This window comes from Tachypleus tridentatus, chromosome 1 (genome assembly GCF_004210375.1).
Source record: "Tachypleus tridentatus isolate NWPU-2018 chromosome 1, ASM421037v1, whole genome shotgun sequence".
NCBI lineage: Eukaryota > Metazoa > Arthropoda > Merostomata > Xiphosura > Limulidae > Tachypleus > Tachypleus tridentatus.
The window spans coordinates 26,181,039-26,199,312 of NC_134825.1; the positions used below are offsets into that span (position 1 = coordinate 26,181,039).

The window sequence follows — 18,274 nt, forward strand, 5'->3', positions numbered from 1 at the left end:
TTGGTAAAAGAGTAGCTCAAGAGTTGGTGGCAGAGAGTGGTAATGACTGGTGCTCTTCCTCTAATATTTCAATGCTAAATTAGAGATAGGTAGAAACTATAATTCTCGTGTAGCTTTGCGAGAAATTCATAAGAAAAACAATCAAAACATTAAGTATGAAGAAAGGTTTCTGTTTCTCATGTTTTTTATCTTTTCTTATTTATTACCAGATATTTAGACATACAGTACACCACACTCATAAATCAAACTTTAAAAGGTCAGAAGAAAATTTAATTGGAATATTGATGGCTTGTTTATTCTTTAATATTTTTGTCTCCACTAACTGCCTTAAACATTGTCTGTGACTGTTTGTCCGACTTGTGTGTTTCTTCTAGTGTAACTCTCTTTATTAGACTAATGTCATTACTATTAAAAATATACTATATGTAACAATACTGTTTGGCCTGGTTTAGTTTAAATCGGACATCCTTATCACAGTTTAAAAAATAATTCTTTAGATTCTTGTTTCAAAATGGTCAATTTTTTTTCGAGTGTAATTTTGGAAAAAAAAATAATTAGGCTAAGATTATAGCAACTATTCCTTTCAGTCATAAAGTTTATAAAAAGAATAAGAAATCTGAAGAGATAAGATGGTAAAAAATATAGGTTTTTTAATATATTTAAGTTTCAGGAGTGTAACGTCACAATAAGTATGACATTTTATTGTAATTTATAATGCAACAATATTTTATCATGTATTAGAGTTTGAATGTTGTGTGTTGTAGAATTTTTAAATGTTTATTTAGCTTTTTGCACATAGCCAGAATTGACTTGAAATATTCACCAGTTAATTAAAATCTTATAAAAAATAGTATTACTGTTTCTCATATGTTTGTGGACAAGTGCTTGGTATTTACTGTTTCTCATATGTTTGTGGACAAGTGCTCGGTATTTATTTAAATACAAATATTTTCTAATATGCCGATAATAAAGCGTTATTTAATTTATCATTTACATGTAGCACAGTTAATATTTACAATGTTTGGGTGCGTATAAAACGTAATATATATACATATAAAATTTTGGAATAGCGAAGTTTTGTTAACACACAATACAAAGCTTTGTTTTTATTATTAACTAATATTTGACTAAAATTAATTTTTATGAATCCACAATGTATTTTGCAAAACAAAATAAAATTGGAATATATTTAATTATTTCGCACATGATTTATGCTAATTATATATATCTTTATGTATATATATTTATTTATTTCCACACATTTTTTTCTATCTACTAATAATTTGCCCTTTTTCTTAGAGAAGACTTTTTTACTTTTAGTGTTCTCTGAGACATTCTTCATCCTGAATCGACTGGAAAACGAGAATATGGTGGAGCTTTCTTAATCTCTTTCTTCCTCTTTATGGGAAAAAATGTGTTTTTCTTTAATATGCAGAGGTTTTACAAGTTCATCCAAATCTTGCAGATAAAAGGAATCTTTGATTAATGATATTCCATTTCCTAATCCAAAAGCGTAGTTAAAAGGACTTAAGGCATTCATGTTTCCATACCCCATACCAAATCTGTTTTCTCGTCGTTTTCCAAGGCCAAAACTGAATTGATGAGTGTTTCTTTTCATTCGTTTTGATGCCATTGAAGGTATTACTAGTTGCTCTTTGGAATCTCTTTTGCTCAGACTCAAAGAAAGAGAACTATCTGTTCTTTTACCTAAACCAAAACTGAACTGAGGGGAAAATCTTTTGTCTTCCTTTAGTGAAGAATCGGAAATAATGGGTTTCTTCAGTAGGGATTTCTTACCCAAACCAAAAGAAAATCTATTATCAGGTCGTTTGCCTAAACCGAAGCTGAACTGGTGAGAAATCCTTTTCTCCTCTCCAAAATTAGGGTCGACAACAGTGAGATTACCCAAAAGGGATTTCTTACCCAAACCAAAAGAAAATCTATTATCAGGTCGTTTGCCTAAACCGAAGCTGAACTGGTGAGAAATCCTTTTCTCCTCTCTAAACGTAGGGTCGACAACAGTGAGATTATCCAAAAGGGATTTCTTACCCAGACCAAAAGCAAATCGATTATCTGATCTTTTACCTAATCCGAAATTGAATGGTCGGAATTTTCTTTTGTCTTTACTGGGAGAGGAATAATCGATATTCATTAAGGGTTTCCTGTCTAAGTCAAAATAAAAACGGTCTTCCACTCGTTTGCCTAATCCAAAATTGAACTGGTGAGAATGTTTTTTGTCCTTGCTTACAATTTGGTCAAGGTTTGTGGACCTTTTGCCTATGCCAAAGGTGAAGCGAGTCTCTGGTTGTTCTTCTAAACCGATAATGAATTTGCGAATGTGTTTTTTATCTTCATCAATAACAGAATTGTCACTTATTGTATTAGTTGATATTGACGTATTGTACACGTCAAACGTCAAGTGATCTTTTAGTAGTTGGCCTAATCCAAAGCTGAATTGTTGGGGATGTTGCATTTTATCAATAGAAGTAGAATACTCAACAACTGGATAATTTGATGAATGTCTCTTTTCCAGTCCAAAAGCAAAACGGCTGTTTACGTCTTTCCCTGGCTTAGAATTAAGTTGGTGTTTTTTCGTTTTCAATTTTTTCAGATTACTTAATTTATCGGTATCATTTCTCTTGCCAAGACCGAAAGTGAAACGACCATCGAATCTTTTCTCAAGATCAAAGGTTTTTTCTTGCTGTGAGCTTTTGTTTGACTGTACTTCAACTGGGAATCCTACACTATCTTTAGGGTTAAACAATATTGCTTTTTTCTCTTTCCCGGCGTTCAACAGTTCGCCAATAGCTAAACTACTTAAAAGTAGCCAAGCAAATACGATTTGACAGTTAACTGGAAACATGGTTCTGAAAGAAGAATAAAATATATATATATTTTTTTATCTCCCAGAAGGATTAAACTTAAATACAATAATATTTGAATTATTTAAGAATTTAACGGACATAGAATATTGGTATGATATACAAAACCAGTGAAACACTTTCTAAAATAGTCACTTAGTGTCTTTCATTAAACTTTACATTTTGCGAACATCGTATACAAATTTTTTCGTTAAGTACGACTAATAATTTGTGAAATAATATGAGAACGTGCTATTAATTAAAATATTAAATATAAGTACTTAAATATCGAAGCATAAACTTAAATATTATAAATACTATCACGTACATATTTATATACAAAACATGATAATCACAAGCTTATAAAAATGTTTTCTATATATCTCAGAACCGCTGGTATGGGTATTAACACTTTTATTGATAAGGAGAGAGTGACGTTTCGACCTTCCGAGGTCATCTTCAGGTTAAGAAAGAAAGAGTTTGAATGTGGCCTTTACTTTCTTTTTTCTTAATCTGAAGATGACCTAGGAAGGTCGAAACGTCACTCTCTCCTTATCAATAAAAGTGTTAATACCTATCCATACCAGCGGTTCTCAGATATATTTTTATTTCAAGTGGGTTTCTCGTCATCAAGTTAAAATGTTTTCTAAAACACGTTTAATTATAATCAGTGTCACCGTCTTATGATATCAACCGTCTCCAGTGGCACAAGGGTATGTCTACAAACTCACAACTCTAAAATCTGGGTTTCAATATCTCTGGTGGGCAGAGAACAGGTAGTCTTTGTCTAGTTTGTGCTTAATTACAAACAAACTGAAAAATATGCGCAAGTGCAAGAGAGAAGGTTTGCACAATTTCACAGATTTTTCGCACACATACTAAATACTTGAATTATATTTCATTGTGAAACCACTTCGCACGACAGAATAAAAACTCTTAATTCAGTTAGTAATGAAAAAAGGTGTTCAATATATCAAACACTTAAAATCACTTATGTTTATGTCGTCCCTTCTTTGGGTGAGTTACATATACATTACAGCATTGGTAAAATTATTAAATACTATGATCGTTAGTAGTACGATAAAAAAACAAGTTACTTTGGAACGTAGTGTAAGATCACTGTTAAGTGTCTGTCATCGAGAAGGAAATTTCTTGACAGGTTGTCAATTATAGTCGGGTTTTCAGTGGCTCAGCGGTGAGATTAAGTGTTAAAATGCTAAAATTTAGAGTTCTATCCCTATCTAGGACTCAAACAGATAACCTTTTGTGCAGATTTGTGATGAAAAACAAAGAACCAGGACTAAAGGTCTTTAGCTGTAGTTTATCACGAACGTGTCATCATATAAGTTTCATGTCTATGTCTCCTTTTAATATATTGCCATGTTGAAGGAAGGCTTAAGAAGGACTATACTTGTGGTAGTAACGACCAAGTTTCGATTTTAGATTTTACTGCCAGGGAAAATCGTCGGTGGACTACCGTATTAGGACATGAATCGAATATTCTAATAGCTTTCAAGAGAAATTTCTAGAATTGTCGACTTTTAAGCTGGATAAACAGGATAATTTAACGTTTAGGTAGATGAAGGAAAGTTTTCTTATTTGTAGTTTATTTTGTGTAGCTCATAATCCCATTATTTTAGTACCGTTCCATTTAGTTTCTTTTGTGTAGTTCATAATCCCATTATTTTAGTACCGTTCCAATTAGTTTAGTTTCTTTTGTGTAGTTCATAATCCCATTATTTTAGAACAGTTCCATTTAGTTTCTTTTTTGTTGTTCATAATCTCATTATTTTAGTGCTGTTCCATTTAGTTTCTTTTGTATAGTTCATAATCCCATTATTTTAGAACATTTCCATTTAGTTTCTTTTGTGTAGTTCATAATCCCATTATTTTAGAACATTTCCATTTAGTTTCTTTTGTGTAGTTCATAATCCCATTATTTTAGTACCGTTCCATTTAGTTTCTTTTGTGTAGTTCATAATCCCATTATTTTGGAACATTTCCATTTAGTTTCTTTTTTGTTGTTCATAATCTCATTATTTTAGTGCTGTTCCATTTACTTTCTTTTGTATAGTTCATAATCCCATTATTTTAGTGCTGTTCCATTTAGTTTCTTTTGTATAGTTCATAATCCCATTATTTTAGAACATTTCCATTTAGTTTCTTTTGTGTAGTTCATAATCTCATTATTTTAGAACATTTCCATTTAGTTTCTTTTGTGTAGTTCATAATCCCATTATTTTAGTACCGTTCCATTTAGTTCACTTTCTTTTGTGTAGTTCATAATCCCATTATTTTAGTACCGTTCCATTTAGTTCAGTTTCTTTTGTGTAGTTCATAATCCCATTATTTTAGTACCGTTCCATTTAGTTCAGTTTCTTTTGTGTAGTTCATAATCCCATTATTTTAGTACCGTTCCATTTAGTTTCTTTTGTGTAGCTCATAATCCCATTATTTTAGTGCTGTTCCATTTAGTTTCATTTGTATAGTTTGAAATCTCCTTATTTTATTACTGTTCCATTAGGTTCTTTTGTGTAGTTCATAATCCCATTATTTTAGAACATTTCCATTTAGTTTCTTTTTTGTAGTTCATAATCCCATTATTTTAGTGCTGTTCCAGTTAGTTTCTTTTGTATAGTTTGAAATCCCTTTAATTTATTACTGTTCCATTTAGTTTCTTTTGTATAGTTTGAAATCCCCTTATTTTGGTACTGTTGCGTTTAGTTTATTTTGGGTAATTCAAAATCCCATTATTTTAATACCGTTCCATTTAGTTTCTTTTTGTAGTTCATAATCCCTTTATTTTAGTATCATTTCATTTATTGGATGGTCTTCTTACGCTGATACACTATTGGAAATAGATCAGTGAATTACAGAGTTATGAACGCCCATTGAACTTTTGAATTATAACTTTTATTGTATTTTAGGACCTTGCATGGCGAGATGGTAAAGGTGCTGGAATCGCAATCCGAGGATCACGAGCCCGAATCCCCTGACCCACCAAAAATGCTCGCTCTTTCAACCGTTGGGCATTAAATTCTACGATCAATCCCACTATTCATTGGTAAAAAAGTAGCTCAAGAGTTAACAGTGGATAGTGATAATTTTGTGCTTTCCCTCTAGTATTTAACTTCTAAGTTAGGGACGACCAGCGTAGATAGACCTCGTGTAGCTTTCTGCGAGCCTTAAATACAATACAAATAATAGTGTGATACATCGTGTAGCGCTGTGCAAAACTAAAAAACAATAGTGTTTTTTTACGTACTCTAAACTATTTTAGTTCATATCTAAAAGACATCTTTTAAATTGAGTTTTTGTTCTATGTATTAGGTGGTTATTTTGTGGATTCTAAGTGCTGTTCTTGGTTAATCCTGTTGGATGTTTTTAGAGAGAAACAGGCGTTTAATAAAGGTTAATATAACACTATATATATATTTAGTACTCTTACTGCTATTTATATTGTTTGTTTTATTATTCATTAAGTGTTTAGGGTATTATTTGGAAAAACATAAAATAGAAATTAAAAAAAATAAAAAATATTTCACTTTTACTGACTATAGAATACCTTACTTTTTATTGTTATTTTATCGCTTATAAAACGAACGCCTTTTCATGAAAGTATCTTTTATTAAATTACAAGTGAATGAGATGAGTGAAATGACATAACACGTGCGCTTGTAAAGCAACAACCTTAACTTAGCGAAAGTGCTGGGCAGCACTTATAAAAAATAGCTTAAGTATTAGAACAAAACAATTCAAATTTATATTAGTATCAAACAGTTTCCAATAATATATCAATAGTTTAAATCAAAGTGTATAAAATTAGGTAACTCTGTAGAGTCCATTTTGAAACTATGTGTTCAACAACAAAGAAATAAACACTACAGTGTTTGTGTGGATTTAAAATTTAAAACTAAAGCATTTCGTAAATTAAACGTTAAAACAGGTATTGATATCAATTTTGTTAATACACGAAACGAAAAGAAAAAATTTAAACAAGATAAATTTACCCCTAGGTTTAATTTCAAAGTAGTTATTTATTTGTTTTTTTTTTATAAAATAATACATAAACGTGCATGTAAACAAAATTTACTTCGTGTTGTCTATTAACGCATAAATACAATCTGGACAACATTTCATATCTATCATCTTGTTGGACTGTTGAGAGTTAATATAGCTGTAAACTAAAATAATCAAGTGATTATAATATGGAATTTTGTTACTGAAGAAATACACTGCAAACTTCCAAAAATTATAAACATTGATTGCCAGCTTTCTAATATTTTACGTAATGTTTTAATGAGCGTTATAAGGCACATTAGTAGATGTTGAATTGGCTAGTTTAAGATGTAAGTTTGTATCATCTTTTTCAGTTTTAAGAGTATAAGATACTAATTTTGCATCTGAAAACTATCTTTACGATAAACCAAGTTAAATTTCATTATCTTTCAAATGTTATGATACAATACAAGTGTTACCATTCAAATACTTTTTTTGTTTTACACACTATATACATATTGTCATGCATGTAAACAGATGGGGAGAAAATGTAATTTCATCCTGTTATTGACTTGATGTGTAAGAAACGTTGCGAAACGTTCGAGTTTTCAGTAGTTGATCTGATACAGAAAGCAAATATTTAGCCTCGAAAACTAAACAGTGAAAACATAGCTGAACGTGGACGTGGATATTATCAGTATTTTACACACTATACGGTTTTTGTAGCACCTCCAATATGGGAGTTATGTAATCTACTTAAACAAGGGTCCTTAAAAGTACATATAGGCTTATAGATAATAAAAATTAATCGTGAAAGTTGAGTGAAGAGTTTCGTATAAGCAGCAGCTGGCTCTTTTATCCAGAGTAAATCACAGTAACCTGCTTTCTTATATAACAAACAAGTATTTCATATAAAATACGTTTCATTCAAAATGTAATGTATACACTTTTTTTTAAATGTAAATATGCTTTTCTTATTACAATTAAGAACGTATAAAAGTACTTAAGGCAAGGTTATCATGGTTAATAACTTATAAACGATCACGTGATACTAATTATTAATTAATTTTTTAGCTTACATTCTATGTTTCGGTTACTAATTCATCTGCTTCTTTTTTTCAAGTAAAGGGTCTATGGACTAAAAAAACAGTAAATGAAAACTTTCTAAAATAGGGAACCATTTCACCCTCCTTTCTAAGCTTTAACAACATAACGTAATTTCTAAAGAACTTAAAATTAAACCACTTATCAACAACTCGTGATGTTAAAGACATACTCAGAAAATTAATAAGACCCTTCTCCTAGAGAGGGCCAAATATCACCATATAAATAAACAGCACATATAAATTAGAAGACAGATAATGCAACAGATAAAATTGACTGTTTAGGTACAACCAGGTTTCAACCAACACACACACACGCATGTTCTGAGAAAACGTGCGTAAATGTATTACTCTTAAGAAATGCATCTATTAAAAAAATGTTTACGACAAAAGGACTCACAACCCTTCTTCCAACTTGAAGGTAATGTTACAAACAACGACAACAAGGATTAGCTATGGCTTATCGTCTATCATGATCATTCAGGAACCTTTACGTGGAATATTACGAAAATAACAATATCAAAAAATAGCTTTGCTCGGATATCACAACGACACCGTAACGTGACCACAAACACACACAATAACAAAAAGATTGAAGAGCGGCATTCAGTGATACAATACATAATAAAAATATAATGACTTAACAAACTCCTATTATTTGACATAAACGTAAACAAGACATATTACTCTCATATCACGGAAATTTGTAGGAAACTCTCAGATTTGGTAAATATCTCGACTCTAAATTAAATTATCTCGATAATAGTTTAAAGTTGGACGTCATGTACTTCAGTATTTCAAAAGTGAAAAAAAATTTGTTATACTGAAGATGTCAAGAAACGATAACAAAAAACAATAACAATATAAACCACAAATATTTGAGAAACGTGATAAATGAATAAGTTAAACACAAAGAATAAGCAGGAAATTAATTAAATATCTACAACCATATTATTTATGTCAAAGATTTTTCTGCGACAAAAGAAACGACTGTAAACATTTCACAAAAAGAGTCAATAAGATCACAATTAAATTTGACTTTATGACGATAAATCCACCTCACTAGCCATTAAGCCGTCTACAAACTTTATAAGATCGCAGTCAGGACACATACAACATCCTATAGAATAGCAGTTAGAACACGCACAACCTCCTATAGGATCTAGTTCAGAATACACTTAAACTTCTAGAGGATTTCAGTTAGAACACACTCATTTTGTTACAGGATTTCAGTTAGAACACACCCAGACTCCTACAGGATTTCAGTTATAACACATCCAACCTCCTAAATACCCGTCAGAAATAAAGAGCAACAACACCCTTTGTGGATGGGAATTCCAGCACACTAATAAAACAAAGCTAATTCAGCTCATTATAAGCTAATTCCGCTCATTATATTGTTTTCTTTTTTTGGCACAATGTAATTTGATCCTCGCGCAAGAAAACGAAAGATAGAATTAATCATGTAACACCCACCTCACTTACAATATATCCAATCTAACATAGAAATAAAATATCTGTGTACTCATCTCGAAACATTCAAATAAAGTTATGTGATTAAAGTCAAAGCAGGAAGACGGTTACAAAATACACCATCCTTTCTATCAAGAAAACACAGTTGGATTCCACAACAGAAACAGTCTTATATACTTAGGACTTTCCCGAAGATGGTAGTTGCAAAGTAAGATTAAAACCAATTAGTAATTAATAAAGTAAATGAAATTTTGGAGATTGAATGTGATATTAACCATGACAGGAATCACTATAGTACTTTATAACATCTATAACACTGCAGTGCTTGTTTGTTTAACTATTGTGATTGTATGGGATAGCAACCATGAAAACGATTATAGCTATTATATGTAACATCTATATTTTTTCTGTAACCTAAAGGACCTTCGTAATGGGTTATATTTAGGACTGATTTAAAAACGGTGCATCAACATTCAACCTTTAAGGTACAACTGGTACAACATTCATCAACTGCAGTTAATCTGCACATAAGAATTTCAATGAAAAGAAATTTTTACAATACTTTCTAACTTCATACAAATTAATACGTTTAATGGTAGCACGTATTGACACTTAGTCGATATACAGACAAAGACACAGAGAAGTCGAAATTTTACTTTTCACTCTTTTGAGAGGAACCGAATGTAACGTGCCATCGATCAGGAGTTTCGAGGTTTGAGCCTACTACATATTGCTGTGCATGCTCAGCACATTCCGCTATGAGAGCATTATAAAAGTGACAGTGAATAACAAAATTCTGTTTTAAAAAATTTTCTTAACGTGTGGTTTGCGGACCCAATGGGGCTCTCTGACCTTTCCAGGGGGTTCTGCGATGATAAATTTCTACTTTACATATCATAGTTTAAAAATCGATACTATTTCCTACTGGATTGAAATAATTTATTAAGTGAAGCTCATGCATTTACCTACTAAAGTATGCCAGTGTCGCTTTAATACGCAGTAAAAGTAGTTTGAACAGATAGAAATATCTCAGTAAAAGGGTTAGTGAAATAGTCTTTGGTACTTTTCTTTGTAATTAAGCACGAAGCTACACAATGGGCTATCTGTGCGTTGCCCACAACGGGTATCGAAACTCGAATTCTAGCATTGTCAGTCCGAAGACATAATGTGACGGTCAATCCCACTATTCGTTGGTAAAAGAGTAGCCAGTTGGCGGTGGGTGGTGATGACTAGCTGCCTTCCCTCTAGTCTTACACTGCTAAATTAGCAGCTCGAGTAGCTTTGCGCGAAATTCCGAAAAACAAACAAACAAACCGAAGACATATCGCTGTGTCACTGGGAGGCCTTGTATGTGAGGGAAAAATTGAAAGCCACAAAGTTAACAATAGCATTGTAGACGGCTGGTGTTGCTGAACTACAAATGATAGAATTTGGGGTGTCAAGCTAATTCTTTGTTTAAAATCCCACGAACTAAGACCGTTATTCCTACGAACTTGTAAGACTGATCTGCAAAAGAAAGTTTTCATTGTTGACTGTCTAACTTGGAAAAAAAAATAGTATTTTTTTTTTACATTATAATTAGGATCCTTTGCCACAATTTGCTTTTCAGTAGTGTTAAGCATACTGTTTCTTGTTTTTTTACTTTAAAATTTTTTTGAAAGAAAACATTCAACAGACCTGTTCTCAGCTTCACTTGCTGGTAGTCTAATATGGTTTAGTCTCTGAGACTTTCTACGTCTTCGCTGTTTACAGGTTTAGCGTGCTCCAGAACTACTTGACAGTCCAATCGCGCAAGCTTTTAAAGTTCATGTTCAAAGTCAGTGGGCGAGTTTTTCTGACGTCACGAGCACTTCAGCCAATGAAAGAAGTACTGAAACTTTAACCAAATATTTTATAGAAATACGTAGGTGTTTAGGTATCAATGAAATGATATCCAGAGATCAGATTATATTCATTGAGTAAATGTATTTCCTGCTGCTGTAAATATTTTATTTCTAATTCAGTTCACCTCCAACAAATATGACATTAAACTTTTCAATTACGATCTGTTTGTTATTTTATAAACCAGTAACATACTGCTACAGTTTAGCATCTTTGTTGCTTCAAAAATATGAAGAAACATTTGAAAAGTTAGTACTAGCACTTGATCTTAACCACGACTATTCTTTTAACAGGTTTTAGTATTAACTTTTTATTAATGCCTTCATTGGTTTCCACTTGAAAGAAGTCAATTTACAATCAACATAAAGTACAGTTACACATCTAACATAGACTATTAGAACTTAAAACGAACATAATAGAATATCATATTTCTCTTTCATGGATTAGTCACCTGTTTAGAAAAACTAAACTTCAAATTATGACTATTTATTATCGTGTTTACAATCTATAGTACAGATTTACTTTATGAAATACAAGTATTGTACCTGTGTAATGAAGTCCTTTAAATAACTGGTACCCGCGAACATTCAACACCACTTTAATTGTAGCGGAACTGAAACACAAGGAATTTTATAAGCCTAGTTCTGTTCACGAACACTTCCAGACTTTTGTCATCAGTCTCTATACATTCTGTTATAAGTTCTTACCTATACATGTAGTTAAACTTGTAGGAGTTAACTGTTTCCCTTGTATGTAATTTAAAACAAAATATCCGCAAAAACGCCAATAAAAACTATAAAACAAACATATCCGTTTGTGTCTGCATGAACCTAATAAAGCTTCATACCAGATTTAATGAAGGTCCATCCCATCAATAAAGATTAAGTCGTGGTAAGAAATGCAAGAACGCCAATGAAAACCGCAAAATGCAAAACCGAAAATGTGCGTATGTGGTCTTCCTATGGACCCATGAACCTCCATACCAAGTTTAGTGAAGGTCAATCCACGTGAGATGAGGCAGTGGCAAAAGAACGTTCATAAAAACAGCAAAATGCACGCATGTCCTCCTGGACTCCACACTAATTTTGATGCAAATCCATTTACACCGTACAAAGTAGTTACATTCAACGTACAGTACAGTTATGTTTATATCGATACCTAAAGTAACGAAATTACTTCACGTAAAAATATTTTGCTGATCAGACATGCATATTGGTATTTCAAAACTCTATGAGTTAATGGTATATACTGATCAACAGCTGATAATGTTAAAAGATAATTTTAACCCTGAATAAAAAAGAAAGTTACAAAGTGGTGAATGTAGTAGCAAATGTCTTTACTTCTATAGTAGATAAATAAAATCGCCTGATTTTACGTCTTCTTAAGTTGTACGTTCGTCTACTCTAATGGTACTTGCCTAATGTTACTGCATTTATTTACAAATATATCAAACCAGGCATAACTATATCTTTCAGTACATTCGTGTGTTAATTCTTAATCACTTAGAAATCACGTGGGAACATAACTAATTGAATAAACAAAAAAATGAGTAACTAAGCGACTGTTCTGTTTTGTTAAGTTATTCAATGTAAAGCTGTAATTAATAAGTTGTATCTTTACTGGGTTTTAGTGTTACCAAAGAGATAAAACGTAAGTATGCACTATGTTTCACTTTCATAGAAAAAGTAATACGTCTAATATTTTATAAAACTTTAACTAAGAGTAAATGACGGTGCTGGGTTTTAACTTTAGCCAAGAATATAATACACGTAAACGATTTTAACTATATCCAAAAAAACTTTATTTGAAAAGTGTTATAAGAAAAAAAAATTAAATAATAAATATTTATTTATGAGACTTATTTGCTCTTTTGATTTTGCATTAATGAAAATTTTAATATGAACCTCTTATCTAAGATAATTGATATCAATTACATATCACAGCAAACTTCTTATTAAAAATCAACCTGACGTTTAGTATAATACTCTGTAGTTCAGAGATAAAAGAAACCTTACAAAGGAACGAAGCCAATAACTTAATATTATGAATAAAGACCCTATGAAACTAAACCCATGATGACAAGGATAACTTGAACTATTAGGCCTATATTAGAGTGGATAAACTTGTGAACCCGAGGACTCGTGACCCATGACTCATGACTTTTTATTTTAAACTTCTATTATCATGTATCAAGTAGATAATGTGGTATATGAGTACTACTGATACCATGCTGTCTTTGTTTTAAACTTCTGTGTTCATATATCGTGTAGATAATGTGAGTATAAAAGTACTACTGATACCATGTTGTCTTTGTTTCAAACTGCTGTATCCATGTACAGGGTAGATAATGTCAGTATAATAGTACCACTGGTGCTATGTTAAAGCCGAGTCTTGTCCGTGTGTTTTGTACAACACAATATACGTAAGTATCACTTACAAGTTAATTAAATAGTAACACTTAATATTCGTCTTCAGAGTCCTTTCTCAGTGTGTCGTATTTTATTTGGTTTTGAATTTCGCACAAAGTTACACAAGGGTTATCTGCACTAGCCGTTCCTAATTTAGCAGTGTAAGACTAGAGGAAAGGCAGCTAGTCGTCACCACCCACCGCCAACTGTTGGGCTACTCTTTTACCAAATAAAAGGTGGATTTACCGTAACATTATAACATCCCCATGGCTGAAAGGGAGATCATGTTTGATGTGACGGAAATTCGAACCCGCAATTCTCACATCACGAGTCGAGCACCTTAGTAACCTTGTCATGCCGGGCACATTCTGTCGTGCAAAATACACATAGTTGATTATGTGTTTCAAAACTGTTATCTGATTGTCAATGTAAAACATTGTTTGGTTTGTTTAAAGTGAAACACAAAGATACACAATGGGTCATCTGTGTTCTGTCCATCACAGGTATCAAAACCTGGTTTCTTGTGTTGTAAAATATTGTTTGGATCTTATAATTCTACCTTCAAGATCTCAAAGTATGGTTATCTGTTTATCTTAGAGTATGGTTATCTGTTTATCTCAGAGTATTGTTCTTATTTCGTCTCATAGTATGATTCTCTGTTTATCTTTTCTGTAAGCAATCGGCAATGGAAAGAATCATTTCAAAATACAGGTACAAGTAAATTTGTTTGAACAATTTTTCATACAAAAGTATGTAACAAGGGTTAAAATATTTTGACAAGTATATGTACATATTATGAGTAATACTCTTTTCTTGTAATATGGTATTCTTAACAATAAATTGTGTCTGGATATTATATTAGCAAGTTTATAAGAATGCACTTAATGCATCTCCGTTGATTGGACGATTTTGTAGCACCTATTGTGAATAAGTTTCTTGGCGTAGCTTTAAAGTAAGCTGAATAATAAATTAATCACATGTTCACTGTAGGTTGGTACATTTGTCCTACCGTAGTTTGGTAGAATAAAAAAAGAGTTTAATTGCTTGCTTATTAGTTCAATATTATAGGCCTTTTCTTCTACTCGCTGTAGGTCAAAGATGGCGCTATATTCTATTCCACCTAACGTTTTCTCGGGTGTCAGTTTCTTTAATTAATCCGCCAATTCTGTTCTAGGATATCTCATCTATAAGCTTGCTGGATCATAATGTTAACATTCCGAGTTACGTTCTAGAGATGGACACTTGTAAATTTTTCTCTTTTCCACATAATTCTGGCGTTTATTGAGATCATATGTTTTATAATGTTTTAAACCAACTTACTAAAATATTTTAAAATAATTCAAGACTTATAGTGATAATTACTAATATAGTATTTACTTAACTTGTATAAATTGTTTGTTTTGTTTTTTTGACAATATATTTTCATATCTCCTAGGTGTCTTTATAGACTGTACACACTTATGTCCAAGTAAACTACTTTTATTTTTTCCTTATGGCAGTTTCGGACGAAACATTAGTTAATTAGACTGTTTCATGCTCTAAAATTTGTTTGAATCGTATTTTAGCACCAATTTTTGAAACATAAAATAAGAAAGGATTTCTACTTTTCATCCCAATTAATATTCAGAAGAAGCAGTCTTAGCCGTATAGGTAATTTTAAGTCCTTCCTCAACGACAGTATTATTTAGAGACAGACTATCGCAAGCTTCGGTGTTGTAAAGGAATATTAGCTTGATGCTATACTTTTGTTAAAATGTTTACGAAGAACCTGGTACAGTGAAATTGTTAAAAGAGTCACAGGCGCCTGAATTTTCCACTGTCAAACTGTTATTATGTTATTATCCCTAACAGTACGTATGTTTTATTAAGTCAACACGTGTTTCACGAAAGATCACAATTGAAAGACTTTATACACAAATATTGATCATTCGGTTCTCCTCTTCAATACGACTTTTCACAATTCAACGTATTATTTTTCGTGTTTAAATAGTAACAAATATTAGTTTGTAAGAAGGGAATATATTCTCTTTTCACTTTTGCACGTGATTTAGGCCTGAAGAACCGTGTATTTAAACAAAACTGATGAAGTTACCGATACTTTTAAGACATTCCTTTCAACGATACGCTGCACGTATGAGAGTTCATTACATTAGCTGACTCACCTCACGTGCACTTTCTCTTTGACGTACTTATTTAGTCAGTGCTGATGAATGCCATTTGTTGCCTGGTTACCTGGAGCGCTTTTGTGTGACGTTTAGCTACTACGATTTGCACTTTCGAACATTCGAGATACATACTCAAACAAATATGCTTGCTCATGTTACCCAAAGAAACAATACTCACAGATTCTATACACTCTCCGAATAGAATAATCATAATTACGTGTTATCTTACAGAAAGGTTGCAAACTGGCTTTCATAATATACAGAACAGATTGTGTTAAAATATGCTGTTGGCCAGGATTGGTTCACTGTTTGTTTGTTTGTTTTTTAATTTCGCGCAAAGCTACAAGAGTACTGTCTGCGCTAACCGTCCATAATTTAGCAGTATTAGACTAGAGGGAAGGCAGCTAGTTATTAACACCCACCGCCAACTCTTGGGTTACTCTTTTAACCAATGAATAGTGGGATTGGCCGTCATATTATAACGCCCAAGGCTGGAAGGGTGAGTATGTTTTGTGTGACCTGGATTTGAACCCGCAATCCTCAGATTAACCCACCTGGCCATGCCAAGCCTTTGGTTCACTGAGCGCTAATGTTTATTTCCTACAAGGATGCTAAATATCGGTAAAGATATTATCCCAGATGTTCATCTTTTTTGGCAAACATATTTACATGAATTATTTAAAAACGTGAAAGAAAGTCGTAACATTTCTTAGAATAAATTTCCCTTCAGAATCTGTGATTGTATCATTATTATTAGTGATACTAATACCTATTTTAATTTTGTTCTCTCTTCCTTTTTTATCAGTTGTTTCTTCATTTATTTATTTTTAATAAAACACAAAGTTACACAATGAACTATCTGTGCTCTATAACAACTGGTATTGAAACCCGGTCTGTAGGGATTTGAGTCCGTGAACAGTCGCTGTACTACTAGGGGGCTTTATCATGTGTGAACCTTATACAGAAACATTGTTATCAGTTGCGGTTTGGAAGGTCACTGTAATAATATTTATAGATAATGCAGCAACCCAAACTTTAATTCAGATATAAAGCAATGTTTCAAACAGAAATAACAAGCGTTTGTTCACAAGAACTCCACTGTGACGTCTATTAATTTTCTCCCTTCACGAGACTTGAGGTTAGGCTTAATTATTAAGTTTGTTCTGGTTGTGGATGTTTGATTTCACGGTTTATCATCACGCAATGGAAGAATTTGTTGATGAAGGAAAACAAGAAATTTTAATAACTCTTGAATGTTGAATTGTTTAAAGAACTATGCTGAATTATTAAGTGACTTCAAAGACTTAAAAAGTTTAAAGTTTGAAAAAGTATTCATAACTTTAACTATAAAAGTAGCATGTAAATAAATCTTTCAAAATAAACCGTTTGCTATAATTCGATACTCTGACAATCTCAAGTCTCTCCAAAATTGCCAAAGTGTAAACCTTTCTTCACTTCCTTTTTTTTTAAATGTACGTGGAAAATTATATGTTCTATGAACATTTTCATCAATCTTGTATTTTAACTCTATATAAACAATTACTACACAAAGATTTCTTTGTTGTTGCTGTGTTTGTTGTATTGAGATGTGATATGAATCATTGAATGAATACATCTTTACATAGACCACTCTACAAACATAATATCATATCAGGTAAACAAGATATATATCTAAAATTACGTCAAAAATACCTATAAAATTGTGAGTATATACATGCATATATAAAGAAAACCTGTGTTAACTGAAAGTAATATTTATCTACTATATTTTCAAATTATGTTCTTTTCAGCAGCACAAGGAGAAAATCTATCTGACTTATGAACCTTTCTAAGTAGTTATTTTTCCTGTTTATTATTGTAAATGCCAGTATCTTTTAGTGTTACTCGATACAATATTTTACTTTTTACTACTGTAACTATAGAATATTTCACAGAAATAGGAGGAAAGAAACAATAACACTAAAAATTACAATATGGAAAGGTTGAATGATATTAATAATGCCAAGGGAGTAAATGTTAAATTGTTATTGACAAATATACTAAGAATGTTATATGTGTATGTCAGTTAAATGGCGTAATTTGAATTATTACTCTTACCTTTTTAAAGCATTTTAAAGAAACGTTGTGTAACTTATCAAACGTAACAAGATCAAGTTTCATAGCCATGTTGTTTAGAGGCAATCCGATTTATGAAAAGAATGCATCATTTGTACATACCATAACTTTAAAAATTCGATTTTAATATTCTGTAATGGTAACGTTATTGAAACAGAATATATCGAGTTTGGTCGTTGAGTAGGTGATGTTCGCTTTTCTTCTGAAGTATTGATGTTAGTTTTACTTGCTAAAACAGGCATTGTCCGCTTTAATTGTGGAAAACCTAA

General features: G+C 31.8%; 1 protein-coding gene across 1 annotated transcript; it reads right to left on the reverse strand.

Annotated features, from left to right (window-relative positions):
* Positions 1–214: 214 nt before the first annotated feature.
* Positions 215–11,208, reverse strand: LOC143244733 (uncharacterized). Its single transcript, XM_076489925.1, has 2 exons — positions 11,114–11,208; positions 215–2,867 (listed from the first exon to the last, which is right to left on the reverse strand). The coding sequence occupies exon 2, from the start codon at positions 2,861–2,863 to the stop codon at positions 1,382–1,384; it is 1,482 nt and encodes a 493-aa protein (XP_076346040.1). The 5' UTR covers positions 2,864–2,867; positions 11,114–11,208; the 3' UTR covers positions 215–1,381.
* Positions 11,209–18,274: the final 7,066 nt, after the last annotated feature.

Excerpts from the sequence above, each read along its gene's own strand:
- LOC143244733 (XM_076489925.1), bottom strand. The coding sequence starts at position 2,863 with ATGTTTCCAGTTAACTGTCAAATCGTATTTGCTTGGCTACTTTTAAGT.